This window comes from Vulpes lagopus, chromosome 7, assembly GCF_018345385.1.
Source record: "Vulpes lagopus strain Blue_001 chromosome 7, ASM1834538v1, whole genome shotgun sequence".
Classification (NCBI taxonomy): domain Eukaryota; kingdom Metazoa; phylum Chordata; class Mammalia; order Carnivora; family Canidae; genus Vulpes; species Vulpes lagopus.
The window spans coordinates 14,352,331-14,371,843 of record NC_054830.1 but is presented as its reverse complement, the minus strand read 5'-3'; the positions used below and the strand labels follow the sequence as shown (position 1 = coordinate 14,371,843).

Sequence of the window (19,513 nt, the reverse complement as noted above, 5' to 3'; positions counted from 1 at the left end):
CATTGTCCATTTCTTTATTTTCCGTCATATTCTAAAACTTCCTCATGACACAAGTATAGCCATTGATTCCAGCCTGTTTATTGGAACTTCTATTCCGGTTTGGTGGTCAACCTTTTACATTATCAAAGATTTAGAGTCACAATAAATACAAGTGACAACCGCCCCACCCACCCATTTCCCCAAGCCCCCACCTTCCAAATACCCTGCACTAGTGTAACTGTCTATTACACTTTCATTGTTAAGGATTATAAAACTTTAGCTGTCCTTAAAAAAAAAAAAAAGAAAAAGCTCAGTCCAAGTTCTTTAGGCAACCATCATGTGCAGCATAACTCGGCATCAAAAACCCTATGGTGGAGCAGCAATGACAGTCTTTTCTATGATTTACACCCCTGTGATGAGTGTTTATATACAAAACTCCTCACCATGTCTCTGTCCACAGGAAAATGAGGACTTGTGGTACACAGGAGCCACAACACACAGCAGGGCTGTACTCAGTTGTTTTATTCCCTCTGCACTGGGGCCAATTTTTGCTTCATGAAGGTCTTGGGGTACAGACAGGACCAGAGGCTACCCCTGGGACAAGGGCAACTAACTGTTGGCCTTATGAAACGTGTGGGTTCCAACACCACAGCTGGGACACTGGGGATCCAGTGACATGGGCTGGATGGCCAGAGCACTGGGTGGCTCCAAGTGGACACATATATGTGTGTGTACATGCATGGCCATTTCAAACATACAACCCTTCACCCTTGAGTGGCTAGCATCTTAAACAGTTTCCAGTTGCCATTAAGAGTTCATGTCACAGGTAACTCGGGACCATTATCGTCATTTGGGACTGGGAGCTCCCACATTCTCACTGCTCCTACAAACCAGGTCCTTTCAGTCCTGAGGCTCCTGGGGTGGGGGGGGGAGGGGAGACCAGGACCCGGGCACTGTGGCCAATTTTGAGACAGGCTTTGCTGTTGGGAGAACACTCTTCACGTTACTATCCTTTCCTAGTATGTCGAAACCCCACATGCAGAGAGGTATTTGATATGCCTTTCCTGTAACATTATAAACCTCATCAAAAAACTACTCATTTGGGGCTTATCAGAAGTTATACTGCAAAGGTGGAAATAAAAGAAAGGGGGGAGTTTTGATACAGTAGAAATTAACAAAAGATTAAGGCATCTCACGTTCTTGTCCCCTTTAAAAAAAAAAAAGTTACATGTCACAGTAAGGGGCCCCTGGTGGGATTATTCTTAGGGCCCCTGGGCTGGAGGAGGCAGAGCTAGGGCCAGTAGCCCCATCCTCCACCCGTGTCGGTCGGGTTTGTACTGAATTCAGGAGGCCCACTTAAAAGCTCAGAGGCCGGTAGAAGTCCAGCCAGGCAAGGTGAGTAAAGGTGGTTCCTGAGCACAGTGATGAGCGAGGTTTGAAAGGGCTGAGGTTAAGGGCCAACCTGTGTAGCCCAGTTCAGCTCGGGCCTATGAGTCACAGACCCATTCAACCCCAGCTGGGGCACAACAATCCTGGCACACCCCTCCAGTGCAGAGGTGACTCTCGCCTGGACACCTGATCCCGAGTTACTGCATAGAACTGAAGTCTGTTTGCCCATGGGAGAGGCCAGCCCTGGTGCTCCTTCTTGAAGGATTTGGAAAATCTGGCCCATGTCATTGAACAGAGAGGGCTAACAGCTCAGGATAGTATAAGACAAGTATTTATTTGCCAGGCACACAGAAAAATGTGAGAAATAGAAATGCTTGCATACTCTTGATTTTTTGGTGTAAAAACACCCTCCATGTCAATTTCCCTTCTTTCCCCCAAATCCCTGGATCTTGGAATGAAAACCACCCTTACCTGCCCTCCCCTCTTTCAGCCCAAGTTATGCACTCGAAACAAAAATCAGTGAGAAATATAGGGTTTTACACAACAAAAAATTAGCATGTTGCAAAACTAGGTCTTCTACCCGCGGGTCAAAATGTTGCTAAACATGGATATTCACACAACATGAGAGAGGGGGTTAAATGAGCCTTTATTAGAATGTTGTAGCAGTGTGTTTTGAAGAAGGCGGCCCTACAAAATAAGGATTTTAAATTAAGTCCCTAACTGCACGGATAGGAAAACTAGGGCTGGGGCTGAAGTGGGGAGCAGCGTACCCCATCTCCACGTCGATAAACATGTGTGCATACACACAAGGCGCCCTCGCACCTGCACGGAGACGGCCCTTGCACAGCACACTCACGACAGCTTCTGCCTATCCTCATGGAAACCGATTTTTAAGGAGTGGGAAAAACCAAAATGAAACACAACTAAGAGCAGACCTGATCCTTTGTAAGACATTTCTGTAGACTTGAAAGAGGGCTTAAAAAAAAAAAAAAGTCTGAAGGCAAACCCTGGCAGCATGGCTCTGTTTTAAGGGAAGGTTCTATACTAGATCCAAACGGAAACCCTGAAGTCTTGGAGGGGCAGGGGCACATCCCCACTAGACACACCTGACAGGAGCATAGGCCAGGGCAGCTTAGGATGTTGTCCATCAAAATAAGTAGGAAAAGAAAAGGAAAAATTTAATAAAATAAAACCACAACAACAAAAAAACACAATTGCCCGCCCCTCCAACTTCCCACTCAGGCTCTGGATGTTGCTGCCAATTCTTTCCTCCCTCCTCCACTGGCGGTGTGCAGCTTCTGGGATCCCAGGCTCTCTGGCTGGGGTCTGGGTTGCAGTTTGTTCTTCTGCTAAGTGTGGGACGTCCGGGGTCTCCGGGATGAGCAGCAGCAGAGGCCTTCCGCTAGAGTGAGGGCTGGGCGGTCAGTGGCCCACCCTCTGGGGTGTGGGGGCCGTGCTCGGCAGGGACCCCTGGGTCTGCACAGTTTACTTTAAACTCCGTCATCATGAGGTGATTAAAAAAAAAAATCTGTCAACCTAAAGATTGCCATGAAGGAAGGCAGTCAAAGATTGGGAGGCTAAGATGGGGAAAAGCAAAAACAAAACAGAACGCTCCGCTCGACTTCAGAAGCCCCGGGCGCCGGTCTTGCCGAGCGTGTCACAGTGTCCAGGGTGAGCCGTCCGTGCACCCTGCCGGGGGGCGGGGAAAAAGGACTGAAAGGAAGGGCCGGAAGCAGAACCAGCCCCCGAGGTCCACTTTTCTGCTGGTGTTGGGCAAACTAAAGGCAAAGAAAGGAAAAAAGCCCAAGGGAAAGGTCCCTCAGTGATATTCCTCGTCCACCTGTGAAGCAGCCCCTCAGCTGCGACGAGACTTTGCAGCCAAGAATGGAGCCCTTGCTTCTGCAGCGCAGTTGGCGCTCGCTCACTCATTTTCTCAGGGAGCATGAGGTCTTCCCGAGTGGAGGGTGGCAGGGCCAGGTGGGAGGGAGGAGGGAGCCTGTTCTCCACTGGGCACGGCTCGCACTATTTCCACGTGGCTGACTGGGGGATGGAGCGTGGCGGGATCATGTCCAGGAGGTACTCCCGCTGGCGGTCCACAGCTGAGGAGGTCTTGTGCACTGCCAAACTCGGGCTGACAAACGCAAGGGCCCCACCTACAAAAGAACAGAGTGACAGAATTTTTCATGGTCTGGTAATACTCTCATGAAAATATTAAGAAGGACACGGGATGGTGAACAGAGCATGATGCTTCTGCAGTGCACCGAGGTACACACAAATGACACACCAGTGGAAAGGCAGAATGGAGGAAAAGCCCCAAAGTACAGCATCTGTTCTCCTGGAGTGGAATACACCATTCTTTTTTTGTATTCTCTAAATTTCCCCAATGAATAAGCATCTCTTTTACAACTAGAAAATGAGCAAATGACTCCCCAATTCCAACACACATAGGTTTTTGGCTGGCCTGGGGGTAAGGACTGCTCCGTCCCCTACCCTCATCACTGTGTTACCTCAAAGGTATTTTGGGTGGAGATTACTACATTTTGTGGAACAAGTGTTCTGAGGTCAAATGCAATAGGGAAACCTCTCTACATACTAAAAGGAAACCTGACTGGGTCCTGCCCAGAAACCAAGGGTAATTAGGAGTGCTGCTAGACTAGAATTCTTTTGGGAAATGTTGCTTTTAAGCTATTACACATTTACCTCTAGTCCTACTATGGAATATAGCACCTATTTATTCCTTCATATTCCCTTTCAAATATCAAACACACGGTCTTTAGACGGGTGTATACATGTACACACCTTTATCTGATTTCATATACTTTCAAAATTTCCCACAAAAGGAACTTTCATACAGCTGTGAGTTCTTAGCTGCAACTTAAACATGCTGTACAAAATCCTCTCTGCCTGCTTATGTTTACAGATGCTCTCTAGGCTGCTCAGATTCTTCTGCAACCAGACAAACGTCCTCCCTTTCCTGAGCTTCACTCTTGGCCACATTTCCAACTCTATGGTCAGCTGCACACATAGAAGACTCCTGTGTTGTGTTTGCACAGCCATCCTGGCTTTCCCAGTTCTGCCTAGGGAGAGGACTCTCAATGTCATCACCTCCTTTTCCTACAGGGATACAGCAAACTTGAGCAGGGGTGTGGAGGGGTCCTGACTCCCACAGTGAAAAGTACTCACCGGTCTCCTTCTCTCAGCCCTTTGCTGCCTACCTTTCATTTTCCTGGTTTTGATGGAAACAAATATTTGTCATCTTAATGCCAGGGCATAAATAATAAAAACCAGGGAAAGTGGTATGGGGGATGATGGGGTTGTGGCAGAATAGGGTCCTGAGGGATGTATCCCCCTCCCTCGAGTTGTTCCTCAAATGTGTTTTTTTTTTCCCTCAGAATCCTCTGCCACCCACCTTAAAGTCCTAGCCCAGGAATCTTCCACCTACCCTCCTCCTCATGTTGTTCTAGTTTACACTTTGCACCACCTGACCTGTCCAAGTCAGAGGGTGGGAAGAGTGTCCCACAGAGCAGGGAATGAAGAACATTATCTGGCTGAACAAGAAATGAAGTTAGTGCATCAGAAAAGGTCTAACATAACAGCAAAAACAGGCATTTGCTATGGCTGAAAGGAGTGGGAGGGGTGCCAGAATTGGCAAGAAAGAGGTCTGTGTTTGACAGGTGTCCACTGGATGGTGTGTGTGTGTGTGGGGGGGGGGGGTGGGGGAGACAGACAGACAGACACTACTTGAACTGAGTTTGCCCAGCATTTTGAGTCAAGAGCAATTAGTATCTACCCAGGGCTACCACTTGTTTGGGGAATCCTATTTAATGAACAGAGATTAAGCTGAAGAGTTAAGTAGCTGCTCTCAGGGCTCAGGACTAGGATTTCAGAGCTCTTTGCACCATTTCTGTTCACACCTCATTGTGTGCATGTCTTAGATAAAAGGAAGGGATGGACTTCACCATGACAAGGTGCCCACTTTGAGCCCTGTGGGGCAGCCCACCTGTACTCAGGGGTGCCTTCTTCCAGTTGGTGGCGGTATTGCCCTTGCCGGTGCTCACAGCTCTTTCGGAATGTCTGCCGGTCCTGGTGACAAGGGCTGTGGCTGAGGCTGCATTTTGCAGTTTGGGTGACTGGCTGAACGTGTGCAGGACGCCACGGGGCGTTGTGGCCGAACCCCGGGACAGCTGGCTGGAGGCCTACAGTGGAGAGAGGGTGTGATGGCTCATGTGGGGAAGGGTGACAGAGGGCGAGACGCTCAGCGCAGCCTCTCCGTGCTCTGGCCGACCTCTTCCCACCCACACAGGGTCCCTAAAGTCCAAAATCAGGAGACCAGGTAAGTTACACCGAGGGGGGAGGGGAAGGAGGGAGGGAGAGAGAGAGACAGACACAGGCAGCGTGACAGTCGGCGACTGACGTGGTCACGGTCTGGGGCGTGAGGGCTGGTTGGTGGTGCGGTGCAGGGGCTCCCAGCACCGCAGTTCTGACCTGTAGCACAGCCCCGTTACTCCAGTCGCGGGCCTCTCCTGAGCGGAACGCCAACTTACGCCGGGGTTTTATGACCTACACAAATGGGGGGTTGAAATCGAGGTCAGCACCATCCACAGACGGCCTAGGATGACCTAGAGTGACCAAAGGGCAGCAGCTGTGGCCACATGAGGCCCAGTCCCCACGGGACAAGCCGTTTCCTGAGGGCAGCACAGCCACCCACTACATAAAGATCTTGAGAAGATGTGTTTATTAGTGAATTACAAATGACTTCCGAGGACACAAAAAATTGCCAACGGGGTGCTTTGGGTCTATAGGGGGTGGGAAAGCAAAGCATTAAAAAAAAAAAAAAAAAAAAAGCAGCCAAAAGAACTTGATTTCAAACTTGCTTCTCTCCTTAATTTAGCTAGAACATTTCTTCCAAATGCCCCTTTTGCATCTCAATGTGGCTTTCAGAAAAAGTCCTTTTAGACAACAAGTACTTGTCAGCCGGAACACTGCAAGTGAAAGCTATAAAATCTAAAGAAACTGCAAATTAGTATTTTCACCACCAAAGGCCACCATTAAATGCAATTTAGACACACAGTTAACAACCAGGCAGATGACTGCCCAGCGTGGGACAGAACATCAGAACATCTTGCTTGCTACCAACAACTCCCTGCTAAGGGAACAAGGCCTCTCCTAGAAGGTGAAGCTGCCCAGCCCAGGTTACTGGGCCACAGGGCCGCAGCTTTGGTTCTCCCCGGACTCTCACCTGCTTTAGTGCGGGGTGTGGGGCAGTAGCAGGCTCAGCCTTGGCCTGTGCAGGGGCGGCACCCTGTTGCAGGAGGCGCTGCTCAATCTCCTGCTCCTGCTGCAGAGCCTTCACAAAAGCAGCCTTCAGCCGGCTTGTGTGCTCTACCTTCAGTGCCTTCTTCTGGTTGGATGCCATGCAGTTCTCGCACATGATGGCGCCACCCTTCTCCTCCCGCCAGCGGCACGTGAAGTCCGTCTTGCACTGCGCACACATGTAGGGCTCCCGGGACAGAACAGTAGCGGCTGAGATCCTGCCTGCTGCAGAGAAGGATAGGTGGGCTCATGTTAGAGGAACAAGATGCCAGGGTCAGAGCCCCTACCATCCCAGGGCAGGATGAGAACGCACAACAGATTTGGAGCACTGTCCTGGACTCTGTAGCCCAGCTGGTATCAGGAAGCCAAATCCTAAGACACTGTTTGGCACACATGTATTGGGCGCCAACTGTGTGTGGGCACTAGGCCACCCTTGGGCTTTGAGGAAGGTTTGCTGATAGAAGGGAAGTAAAGCTTTGGAAAAACACCATGGATTAGCACTGGGTACCAACTCTCAAGAACATGAGTGCTCTCTAGGGGCACCTTGGTGGCTTGGTTGGCTAAGTGTCTGCCTTCGGCTCAGATCATAATCCCATGATCTTCAGATAGAGCCCCAAGGTTGGGTTCCCTACTCGTAGCAGGGGAGTCTGCTTCTCCCTCTCCCCCACTCCTGGCTGCTTGTGCGCACTCTCATGCACGCTCATTCTCTCAAACACAAACAAAACAGTAGTGCTCTCAGATTGGCTCCTCCCAATTGACTTTCCCACCCTCCCACACCTTCAGGTCCTTGTCTTGCTGTGATAGGCATCCTGTCTAGTGGGCAAGTCAACTAAGGATTGATCGATCATCCAGCAAGTGCTCATGCTGACAAGTGACATATGCAGTGTCTTGTGCATTCAAAGGTGTTCAATCCTCACAGTAACGTTCTAACGGGGCACCCCAACCCATTGTCCTGAGGAGGAAACCAAGGCTGAGGAGATGAAATGACGTGCAGAGTCACAAGCCAGTCAGTGGCAGGGCCAGGACTCACACTTGCCCAGGTGAGGGCAAACAACTGCTCTGGGTTGCTGGCAGAGAGATGGGAACATTGCATCCCCTCGGTTGGCCTAAGAAGGGTGACTGGAGAAACCAAGTAAACTGCATGCTCAGGCATGAGTCCAGTATTTTTTTCATCACTGAAAGTGAAGTAAAGGGAAGGGGAGGGGGGAGAAGGCGGGGGGTGGGGGGCGTGTTCCTGGGTGGCTCAGTTGGTTAAACATCTGACTTGATTTCGGTTCAGGTCACAATCTTGAGGTCGTCAGATTGAGCCTTATGTTGGGCTCCACAACAAGTCTGCTTGTCCCTCTCCCTCTGCTCCCTCTTCCCACCTACCCTCTCCCTCTCTCTAAAATAAGATAAAATTGTAAGAGAATAACAAAAAGTAAAGTAAGGGTTACTTTTTGCATTCTGTATCAATCTTTTTTTGTGTCTAGTGTACTTAAGGGTTTAACGTCCTCCCAACATCAGAGACAATGCTGCCAAGACACCCTTGACCTCTCCCTCCCAGCCTTGGCCTGTCTGAGCCACCCCAGAATGCTGAGGGGCTTTGTAGAATCAGTCAGAGGGAGCCCCACAGAGCAGAGAGACCCCACAGAGCAGAAGAGACATCACCGGTCCCAGCCACCTGGGGTCCATCTCAGACCCCCAGCTCTAGGCCCTCACTTGTAGGTAGCATGCTCTGACAAAAAGAGAACATCACCTTCCAAATGTCCAACCCTAGAGAACACAATACGTTTCTAGGCAGCTATAGTGGGTATGACCAACATCAGAATGGAGACACTGATAAGAGACTGCACTTAACTACCCAGCCTGGGGCTCTGAGAGGTATCAGGGACACTTTTTTAAAATTAAAAAAAAAAAAAAAATTTATGAGAGAGAGAGACAGAGAGAGGCAGGCAGAGACACAGGCAGAGAAGCAGGATCCATGCAGGGAGCCCGACGCGGGACTCTATTCTGGGTCTCCAGGATCATGCTCTGGGCTGAAGGCGGCGCTCAACTGCTGAGGCACCGGGGCTGCCCATCAGAGGACACTTCAAATGGGGCTCAGAGTTTCCTCCCGCAGTAGGTTCTGTTTTATTTTTTTTTTTTTTATTTTTTTAGTAGGTCCTGTTTTAGACAATACAAGAGGGATACTGACCCATGGTGAGAGAACAAGTAGAGACAGGCTAATCTGGGAGAGTGGATGCCCAGGGCACACAGGTATAGATAGGTGGGCAAGGTTTTGTATTAGTTTTTTTTTTTTTGGGGGGGGGGGCGGTGTGAGGTGGGTGGGTTTGCATTTATTCTATGCAGAATTTACTCCCGGGCCGTAGGTTTTGGTTTCTTCAGTTTCTTCCGGGATATCTTTTTCTTCTGTGCAACCTCCTCTTCTGGTTTAGGAACAATCTGCTCTTTTTCAGTAAGAATCATCTCGATGTGGCAAGGAGAGCTCATGTATGGGTTAATGTGGCCATGAGCCCTCTAAGTTCTATGTTGTATCTTGGGGGGCTTTGTTCACCTAGATGTGCTCTATGACCAGAGAATCTACATTTAAATCCTTAAGTTCAGCATTACTCTGAATTTTTAAGCATGTACAGTAGAAATTCAGCACTCTTCTTGGGCCACTGACTCTGTGTCCAGCCCCACTGTTTGGCTGGTGCACACCTACCAACTCCACCATTGTAGCAACAGAATGGCACACACTGCTTCTGCAAAGTGACATCTTTCAGATACATGGTGGTGTTTTGGATATGCATACCCTTGATGGCCTGGGCAGTTTCATGTGTGTTCTTAAAGTGAACATGAAGATCTGAACCTCTCGATTTGCATGATTTTGTAGGGTTTTCTGGGTCCAGCAAGTAGCGAACCATTTTCGGAGGTCATCTCAGGCTGCTTGGGAAAGAGGATAGGTGGGCATTGTGTCCTGTCTTGCCTCCCACCCATCCTGCACTGGCCTCATGGCAGCTCCTTTGCCAACATCACTCCATCATAAAGACACCAAAGGGATCCAGGCATGTAAAAGTTCACATTTTTTCCCTGCTGGGCCTAGCTCTGGGGCTCCCTGACAAGTAGAAGCCATCATCCTCAATTTTACAGAGGCCTATGTTGGCCCTTTGTGGCCTCCCACTCTCAGCCTGACTCGTGGTCAGTCCTTGATATGGCCTTGTGGTTGGGAAATAAATTTTAAGAGCAATGGGGTTTGGTGGATGTGGTGCAGTAAGGAAGCTACAAGTTAATCAGAGGTGGCCAGATAGGCATCTGGTCCCCTAGGTCTGGTCCACACCCAGATTATGGAGGGCTCTACCTCTCAGAGGCATTGGATATAACGCCCAAGGATATGATAGATCCTCTGTGATATACTGACAAAAGAGGGGAAGAGAGCACTCCCTCCAACATGCAAACACCAAGCAGGCACTGCAGGGACGACAGTTCCCTGTCACACACACCTGTTTTTTTTTTTTTTTATTTTTTTAGTAGGTCCTGTTTTAGACAATACAAGAGGGATACTGACCCATGGTGAGAGAACAAGTAGAGACAGGCTAATCTGGGAGAGTGGATGCCCAGGGCACACAGGTATAGATAGGTGGGCAAGGTTTTGTAATTAGTTTTTTTTTTTTTTTATTTTTTTAGTAGGTCCTGTTTTAGACAATACAAGAGGGATACTGACCCATGGTGAGAGAACAAGTAGAGACAGGCTAATCTGGGAGAGTGGATGCCCAGGGCACACAGGTATAGATAGGTGGGCAAGGTTTTGTATTAGTTTTTTTTTTTTTTGGGGGGGGGGGGGGGAAGCCCTACCTGGCTGTAAGGAAGCAGGAAGGTTCACACCATACCACTCTGGAGACCTGACTATGCCCCAGGAACAGGGGCCCTTGATATGTACGTGGGTGGGAGGAGGGGTAAGAAGGGCAGCTGCAAGGTACATGCCCAACTCTGACTCAGCCCAGCACTCCAGGATCGCGCCATGGGCCAAAGGCAGGTGTGAAACCGCTGAGCCACCCAGGGATCCCCAGTTACTTACTTTTGATCACTATCCTATATATGCCTCTTTATCCATAAAACCTCCTAACATGCAAGTGGTGCTTTCCAAACTATTTTCAAGGAGGATAAAGTAAGTCTGGCACAGGCATGGGTATCCCTCTCCTACCTTCAGGGATCAGAGCACTCAAGGCTCTGGAAAGTTCTAGCTGGAGACACTTGTCTGGAAGCAAAGCCTGTCAGTCTCCTGCAAACGTTCCCCCTCATCCCTGCCTGCCCCAACATCACAGAGTTGTTGGGGGGATGCTGCTCATCCCCCCCTTAGACCATGTGTGCAGGGCCTTAGGCTGTTCTAGGGCCCAGCCCTCAGTAGAGGTCCCAACAAGTGAAGAAAGCTGACTGTGATATGTTTAAGAAGTTATCTAAAGTAACAAATGGTAACTACACTTATTGTGGTGAACACTGAATAATGTATAAAATTGTTAAATCACTATATCATACACCTAAAACTAACGTAAAATTGTATGTCAACTACATTTCAATAGTAAGTATTTTTAAAAATGTATAAATTAATGGGGGCACTAATGGGGTGGCTCAGTTGGTTGAGTGTGAACATAGGACTCTTGATTTCCGCTTAGGTTATGATCTCAAGATCGTGAGAATGAGCCCGCCTAAGGTCCCCCAACCCTGCTCCTTGTGCATGCACTATCAATCAATCAGTCAATAAATGTAAAAACTAGAAAACATAAGCAAAAAGTTAAGCCTCACAAGGAGGACTGATAACAAAAGGTCATCCATAAGATGCCCTGCCTCAGACAGCTTTCAGTACACAGTAGGCACTCTACCATGTGCTATGCATTGAAAATAACCTAAGTAATAGAAACTTCAGTGGCAAGAGATGAAAATGGCCTCAAGGCCCACTCACCTTGGGTCTCTAGCAGGTTCTGCACCACTTCCTCCAGGCCGACCAGGTAGATGAATTCGTTGTTGGCAGCGCTGGGTAGGAAGTTCATCTCTGGGGCAGGGGGCTTGGGAGGGGGGATTTCAAGCAGCGTCTTCTCCAGCTGTTTGCGCAGTGCAAGCTTGGCAGCTGCCTGACGACTGGCTGGAGAATCAGCAGAGGTGACCACAGAGGCCACGCTGGTGGGGGTGGAGTTAGCCTGAGCAGAGGTGGCTGTTGTCCCTTTCAGCGATGCTGGGGAAGGCTATTGGAAAATAACAACCTGGTCAGGGTCCTGGAGGCACCTGATCCCACAACCCAGGATGACACTCTTAGCTGCACTAATGAGTCTTTTGGGTAGTAACTCAGGGCTGCCCGACATCAGCAAGCCAACAGGTAAAACAGCATTAAACTCATCATCCTATGAGATGACCAATCTTGTAAACATATTTGTTGAGGTTTAGCTGATATCCATTTATAATCTGTATTCTGCTGTGTTTTGCCACATGAGGACACCCATGAAGCCGTAACTACGACCAGGGCAGTGGGCACTCCTGCTCAGGCAAAACAGCCATTGTCTGGTCACTATGGTCTGGCAGCCCTCCTCCTAGCATAGAGCTAGATGGCCTCCTCCACAGGGGTATGACAGTGGATCACCACAGCACTGCTGACATTTCCTTCATAAGCATCTTTATGTGTGGTTCTCTGGAGACTATGACATTTCACTTAGCTCATGTGTCCTCATTGGGGTTATAGGGGCTTTTGGACCAACCCCTGCCCCTTCCACCCTCTTGATCTTTGGTGCTCCCATACTACTTTCTCGTCTTCATCTGGATCCTAGTGGGCCAATGCTCCATTGTCTCCCTGCTCTAGTTCACCCAGCCCCCAACCCTGTCAAGTGCTCTCGCCAAAACCCAAAGCTGATCACACCAGTGATCAGCTCTTAGCTTATGCAGGGTTGAGGATCCTTCCTGACAATCTAAGGAAAGCAGCATACACCACCTCCAGGAAAATACACACACCTAGTAATAACTTGCACACAACACATCACACACAGGATTCAGGGAGTCCAGTAAGGTTTCCCAGATCCCCACCCTCACAGAGGTGAGGAAAAGCTAAAGAAGCCTCCAGAGCTAAAGAAGCCTCCCAATACAGAGGATACCAGCCTTCACAGCATCCTGGCCTGGCCTAACTTTAGAGAAGGCAGGAATGCTGCTCAGAATCCTGCTGGTCGGGCTCTTATCAGAGGGAGGCAGACAAAGATCCATCAATCCAGAGGAGGAAGAGAAGCCAATACATCCATCAGCAAAAGCCCCTGCAGACCCAATCATTTTATCTGTCAATAAAGCTCTTGCTTCTGGCCTGCCCACTTACTCTGGTCCCATCTTCTTGGCTTTGCTTGCTGGGAACAGACCCACCCCATCTCAGAGGCTCTGCACAGAGGTGAAAGGACTTGTGGCTAAGAATAGATGTGCTGTGCTGTGAGGACATTTGCAGACACACTCCCCTCATGTGCTCATGCAGACAGGGAGGAGGGTGGGGAAGGCTCTGGAGCGCTCTCATCCCAATTATCTCCAGGTTCATCAGATGCTTTACCTGGTTTCATCCATCCCACAAAACATGCTGGGTCCCACACATACCACCTGATGCCTTCCCCCAACTCCTCAAGCTCATGTCTGCACCTCCCCCACTCTTAACACCTATCCGCCTCTGCTAGACCATAGTTCTTAACACGGGACTCCAGTCCATGACTTTTATACTATATTAGGCCCAGAGAAACTCCAATCCAAATTCCCATGGAGCATTTAAGGCCTTGCTTGGTAGGGGATCCCTGGATGGCTCAGCAGTTTAGCGCTTGCCTTCAACCCAGGATGTGATCCTGGAGTCCCGGGATCGAGCCCCACATGGGGCTCCCTGAATGGAGCCTGCTTCTTTCTCTGCCTGTGTCTCTGCCTCTCTCTCTCTGATGAATAAATAAATAAAATCTTAAGGGGGGGGGGGGGAAGCCCTACCTGGCTGTAAGGAAGCAGGAAGGTTCACACCATACCACTCTGGAGACCTGACTATGCCCCAGGAACAGGGGCCCTTGATATGTACGTGGGTGGGAGGAGGGGTAAGAAGGGCAGCTGCAAGGTACATGCCCAACTCTGACTCAGCCCAGCACTCACCTGTGGGATGTTGACAAGCAGACTGGTGTTGGGGACATTGGCGACGCGGATGAGGCCCTGTTGGATGATCCTCTGTCCCTGAATTTGCACACTGGGCACAGAGGCCCGGGGGGCCAAGAGGAGTGGTGGAGGCCCCGTGCTGGAATGTTGTCTGATGTTGTGGATTTGCTGTGGAGTGGGACAGGAAACAAGATGATGAGAGGGACAGGGCACCTGGGTGGCTCAGTTGGGTAATCCAATTCTTGATTTTGGCTCAGGGCTGTGAGATCAAGCCCTGCATTAGGCTTTGTGCTGGGTGTGGAGTCTGCTTGATTCTCTCTCCCATTCTCCATTTGCCCCCACCCCATCACTTGTGTGCTCATTCAAAAAAAAAAGTTTCTCCCCTTTCTAAGGCTGAGTAACATCCCACTACATGGATACTCATACCACACACACTCTAAAAAAATTAAAATGATAGATGATAGATAGATAGATAGATAATGAGAGGAACAATGGATGGAGGGAAGGGTTGGGACCCATAGCCCCCAACCTGATGACCAGGAAGGGTTGTTCTCATGGGTAGCTGGTTGTTTGGAGTAGTCTGGACACTCTCTTACACTCTAAAAGCATACCCTGCTCACCTGAGCCCCCCTGACGAGTGGGGGCATGACGACCTGTGAGCTCGCCTGTGGCCCCAGCTTCGAGGATACCTGCTGTCCGCCGCGGACCAGGGGTGGTGGGATGACACTGCCAGGCATTCTTGTTGAAGAGGTCTGTCAACAGCACCAAATCCCAGATTTTATATGTTTTTTGTTTTTGTTTTAACAAACAAGTTTGCTGTTTTATAAAAATACACACTTGGGGACACCTGGGTGGCTCAGCGGTTGAGCATCTGCCTTTGGCTCAGGGCGTGATCCCGGGTCCCAGGATCAAGCCCTACGTTGGGCTCCCTGCATGGAGCCTACTTCTCCTTCTGCCTGTGTCTTTGCCTATCTCGTTCATGAATAAATAAATAAAATGTTTTAAAAAAGTATATACTTGTTTAAAGGTGGGGTGGGCACTAAAATGTGTATTTATTCTAAGTACAAAAGAACAAGGAACACGGATTATGACAACAGCTGTGCAGACTGGGGTCATTCAAGAGTGAATTGTACCAACAAGGTAGCATATTTTCACCCACACAGCCCCTACAACAGCAGAAGTCCAGCTAACATGCTCTGGGTATCGCCTGCTGGTCTGAGCTGGGAGCTCAGGCCTGTTTGAGGGAAGATAGGCCCCTGTTCAAACCTTGTCTTGTGTCTGGGAGTAGGATCTCTGCCTCTCTCACCCTGTGGGCAGGAGGTCCTTCTGGGTCCCATAACCTTGGGAGTGTTGAAATGAAAGGAACCTGATCTGCCCAAATCTTGGTTCTCTCTCCAGTTTTGCTTGGAGCAATCATAGAAGGAGCCCTCTCAGCGCTGACATGATTTGTTCATGATGTCAAAAGTGGCCTAACCAATCTAACCAGAAGGAATGGGCAGGCTTTCATAGGAACTGGATCAGGACTGCTCAGGAGCCTAATAAAGAGGGAATACTGACCTGAAGGGATGGCTTGCCAGAAGGAATGTTCTGGGTGCCCCGCACTAGTGGGGGAGGGGTGGTCACGGCACTCCCAGCAGAGCCTGTGGGCTGTAAGAGAGCAGGACACAAAAGACGAGGGGATTGTCAGCTCCACTCCCTCACACAAAATCCAGACAGGGGATTGGTTTTCTTCCTCTTCCAAAGGCACCAAGTTCTAAGGTTCTGTTTCCAGCCTGCTAAATTCTGTAGCAGGAACTGACACGTTTGAAATGGGCAGAGGAGAGATTTTCCAGCATCCTTTATCCCTGGGGATGTTTGACATCACTTTGTGGTTCAAGAGCAGATTTTGCCTTCCAGGGGATGTGAAGGACTCATGGTGATGGCTGAGGCAAAGGACCCCAGACCTGGACAGATTAATCCCAACCTTAGTGAGAAAACATCAAGTCCAGGTACTTCTTAAAGTAACATATTCCACTAGAGAAGGGATAGATTGGTTCACTCCACTGAGTCTTCAACAATTGGAAAGGAAACAAGTAACAGGCAGGCTCTATCCACTGGGAGATTAAAAGATGCCAGGCCATGTCCACTTACTGACTGTATTCTAGTGGAAGTTCAAGCAACCCCTAAGTGAGACCAGTGAGTATCTTCCTATCCTGTTCCCTTAAGGGGACATGTGTTCTATGTACTAGTGTCAGCTCTTGCTGCCCAAGATACATTTACTTTCTGGTTTACTGAGATAGTGGTTAAAGTAAATGGAAGGGTAGCTGAAAAAAAAAAAAAAAAAACCCAAAAAACAAACTTGACCTTGGCCTACACAGTAACCTGCATTTAAAAGCAGCAAAAGGAGCCTACGACACCAGGGGAGAGAGAGCAGGAGAAGCCCCAAGACAGAGACTCTGGGGCCTGGGCAACATTGTGGCATGCCTCTGTAGCATTAGAAAATCTGTCCACAAAACCATGGTAGCCCTTGATGGGCCACCCACAGGGTAGGAGAGGCCGCTCTGTAAATGGGTTTAGGAAAGAGCTCTTAACCCAGGACTTCCAGCAGCTTCTAAGACATCTGTTCTCTGTTTTCTTGATGTCTGTAATCTACAAGAAATTTTATATACTCAGATCGAGAATATTCTAAATCGAAACATACTATAATATCCTCTTATTCAAACTCCCTTTTCACTAAATCTAAAATTCAAATTTCCATTTCAGACCTTGACCCTTATGCCCCTAAGGAAACTTGTCTGCCCGTGACCAGCTGCTCCAGCTCCTGGTACTGAGGTGGGCCAAAGTAATGGGTCTAAGTTTCTATCCCCTGTTTTAAATGGCTCCTGTTGACTCTTGAGGAGAGACTGGATGCACACACACCTTCTGGGCAGTGGTTTCCTTTTGTATTTGACTCTGCCGCAACTTTTTTAACAAAACAAGTTTTGCTTCTTCTAATCTTAACTCTTCTTTCAGTTGTTTAATCATCCTTTCTCGTTCTTCAGGACTGCTTTTCTGCAAGGACAAGAGAACAAGCATTGAAAGGGAGAGCGGCTGCCAGGGAACACAGGACCCACCATCACCAATTCCATCTGGGGATATTGTTGGGTAGGGTCATCCCCCAGAATGAGGACAAGGCTCACCATAAGGGCCTCAGTACTGGTCTCCTTCAAGGCCTCCTTCGTCAGCCCGTTCACCCTTGGGCTTGTGGGCTGCTCATTGTCAGAAAGCACAATCACATCAGGAGAGGGGGCTCTCCTCTCAGACTTCATGTCACTGTGGAGCAGGGACAGCAGGTTGTTACCAGAGTGCCTGGATGCTCTGCCAGACACCATTCCCCAGAGCCCAGCACCCACACACTCAGATTTAGACACAGTCACAGCAAGGAGGTAAGGAGCATAGCTGCCCCACTCACTCTCCCCAGTCTCTCTCCTTGGGTATTGTTCTCTACCACATACCAAAACCGACTTTCACTGCACTCACCATGAGGCACCCAAACACACAGGTAGGCGCCTAGCCAGGACTATTCTTGATGCCCACCTCTGTGTACCCAGGACTGAGGATACCTGGGTTCAAGGGTGATATGGCCATTCTGGAAGACACCTCAGCTCCCTTATCTACCAGGTAGTTCAGTGTTAGATAAAAATGCTCAGCCTGAGGGGCACCTGAGTGGCTCAGCTGGTTTAAATGCCAACTCTCGATTTCAGCTCTGGTTGTGATCTTGCCCCATGTTGGGCTCAGCAGAAGATTCTCTCTCTCCCTCTGCCCCTCCCCATACTTGCATGGGCAAGCAAGTGCTCCCTCTCAAAATAAATAAATAAAATCTTACCAAAAAAAAAAAAAAAAAAAGAAAAAGATAAAGAAAAAAAGCTCAGGTCTGGATCCTGAGGCTGAGGCAGGGTCTTTCTTGGCCTTTTGTCAGGGCTCCTATGTATCACTGTGACAGTATGCTAAGCTTCTACTGTGTTCCTGACTCCACACAAAGTCCCAGAGACAGCACTTTACTCTCAACCAAGCAGCTGTTTGCTAAGGGCCCAATGTAAACTTTGCCTTCAGATGTGGCCTCCAAGGACATCTAGGTGGCTCAGTTGGTTAAGTGTCTGTTATTGGCTCAGGTCATGATCCCAGGGTTCTGGGATTGAGTCCCATAGTGGACTCCTTCCCACAGGGCCTCCTTCTCCCTCTGCCTGCCACTACTCCTGCTTGTGCTCTCTTACAAATAAATAAAATGTAAAAAAAAAAAAAAAAAAAAGATCTGGCCTCCACGTGTGTTGAAGGGTTAGGATCCTTTTCATCTGCAGGAAAACCAGCAGCAGAAGACCAAGCAAGCCCACTAGGTGGCACTGTGACCCTGAGAACAAATTCAATAAAGTTAACTGGGAGAGAGCTCCAAGTTGTCCCACTCTTCCTACTAGACTCCAGCCAAGCAGAGACAGAGTTATAGATGGAGAATTAATTTTAATAACCTATCAAACTGCCTTTTCCATTCCTGGAATGAGCCCTGTCTCTAGGGAAGGATGGGTACAGAAGACCAAATGCTGAGGGTTCATGTCTGGCCTTGGACCCCTTCCCCTCAACCAGGGCTTTAACATCCCTCCTAAAGAGCCACATAGTGTGGCTACACCTTAATACTTCTAACCAACCTTGATTTAACCAGTGCTACTGTTGACCAAACTCTCACAAGAGATCAGGGGAGTGGACAAAAAGGTGCCATTTCAAGGTATACAGTCTCCTTACTGGGGTGATTAACCTGTATTCTCAAGTCCAGAAACTGGTTGACTGTTTATAAAGTGACCCAGGACGTCACATTCAGGCCTCACCAAGCCAAAGACTGATGCAATTTGGGAACCACCACTTGTTCTGTGTGCCTGCCTGCTGTCTGGCCACTCTGCCCAAGATCAACTTTCAAGGTGACCCCAGAGCTCCAATTCCATCTAGGTTCTCTGGATGCACACACAGATATTGAGGGGCAGCGCAAGGGCCCAGCACAGGAGCTAGTCACTGGTCCCAGCCGAGGTGAGCTCCCCAGGTGGCTGCATGCGGACAGAGCAGTAGCCCAGGCAGAACCATGTCTAGAGTTGCAGACTGCAGGCACTTCCTGAGCAAGAGTGCACTGAGAAGATAGTAATCACTTTTTATTATCTTGAGGGCATGCACGTTTTCTGAAGGTTGAGATCTAACAAAATTCAAATTTGCCAGAGGGAAGAGGGCAGGCTGAGGGATCAAGACCATTTAGAGGCTGAAGCTTCCTGAGACGTCCACTCTGACCACAGCACTCCCAGGTCTCATCTTGGCCTGAAAGTAATCAATAACTCATCCAAGAGATGACATCACCCCACCCCCATCAATGATCACTCAGCATCCCAGCAGCCAGCAGGGAGTGAACTTCCTGTATGCTAATCAGCTACCAAAAAGTCATGTGACAAAGGCATTTCCCTCCTTGGTCATGTGACCCTTTAACTGTGCCTTCCAACATGAAAACCATGGCAACAGCCAGTTCTAACCGGTTTGTGACATGCAGCCTTCATTTTGAGAAGTGAGGTAGGGCTCAGGTGCTGTCAGAAAATGGAGGCACCCAGCTCACCCTGGGGCTGCCCAGCTGCAGGCACTTCCTATGTGGCACCAGCCCACAAGGAACTCTTGGTATATTACAGGGACCAGGGCTACCTCTGCCAAACAGAGAGGCCACCAGCCCCTCTAGTTTCCAACATGG

The 19,513-nt window shown here is 49.1% G+C and overlaps 1 protein-coding gene across 7 annotated transcripts in view; it reads right to left on the bottom strand.

Moving 5' to 3' along the window:
• The window catches only part of GATAD2A (GATA zinc finger domain containing 2A), a 110,405-nt gene continuing 90,892 nt past the window's right edge, over nucleotides 1-19,513 (bottom strand). For 4 of the 7 annotated variants that reach the window (XM_041761795.1, XM_041761796.1, XM_041761797.1 and 1 more), the window contains 10 exons: nucleotides 16,944-17,076; nucleotides 16,684-16,815; nucleotides 15,343-15,432; nucleotides 14,406-14,537; nucleotides 13,786-13,953; nucleotides 11,603-11,882; nucleotides 6,608-6,906; nucleotides 5,854-5,928; nucleotides 5,369-5,564; nucleotides 1-3,521 (listed from right to left, as the gene is read on the bottom strand). In XM_041761795.1, the coding sequence (XP_041617729.1) occupies nucleotides 3,391-3,521; nucleotides 5,369-5,564; nucleotides 5,854-5,928; nucleotides 6,608-6,906; nucleotides 11,603-11,882; nucleotides 13,786-13,953; nucleotides 14,406-14,537; nucleotides 15,343-15,432; nucleotides 16,684-16,815; nucleotides 16,944-17,076 (1,636 nt within the window). In that variant the 3' untranslated portion in view covers nucleotides 1-3,390. The remainder of the gene's footprint in view (nucleotides 3,522-5,368; nucleotides 5,565-5,853; nucleotides 5,929-6,607; nucleotides 6,907-11,602; nucleotides 11,883-13,785; nucleotides 13,954-14,405; nucleotides 14,538-15,342; nucleotides 15,433-16,683; nucleotides 16,816-16,943; nucleotides 17,077-19,513) is intronic. The other 3 variants (XM_041761800.1, XM_041761802.1, XM_041761801.1) reach the window with 3 other exon arrangements.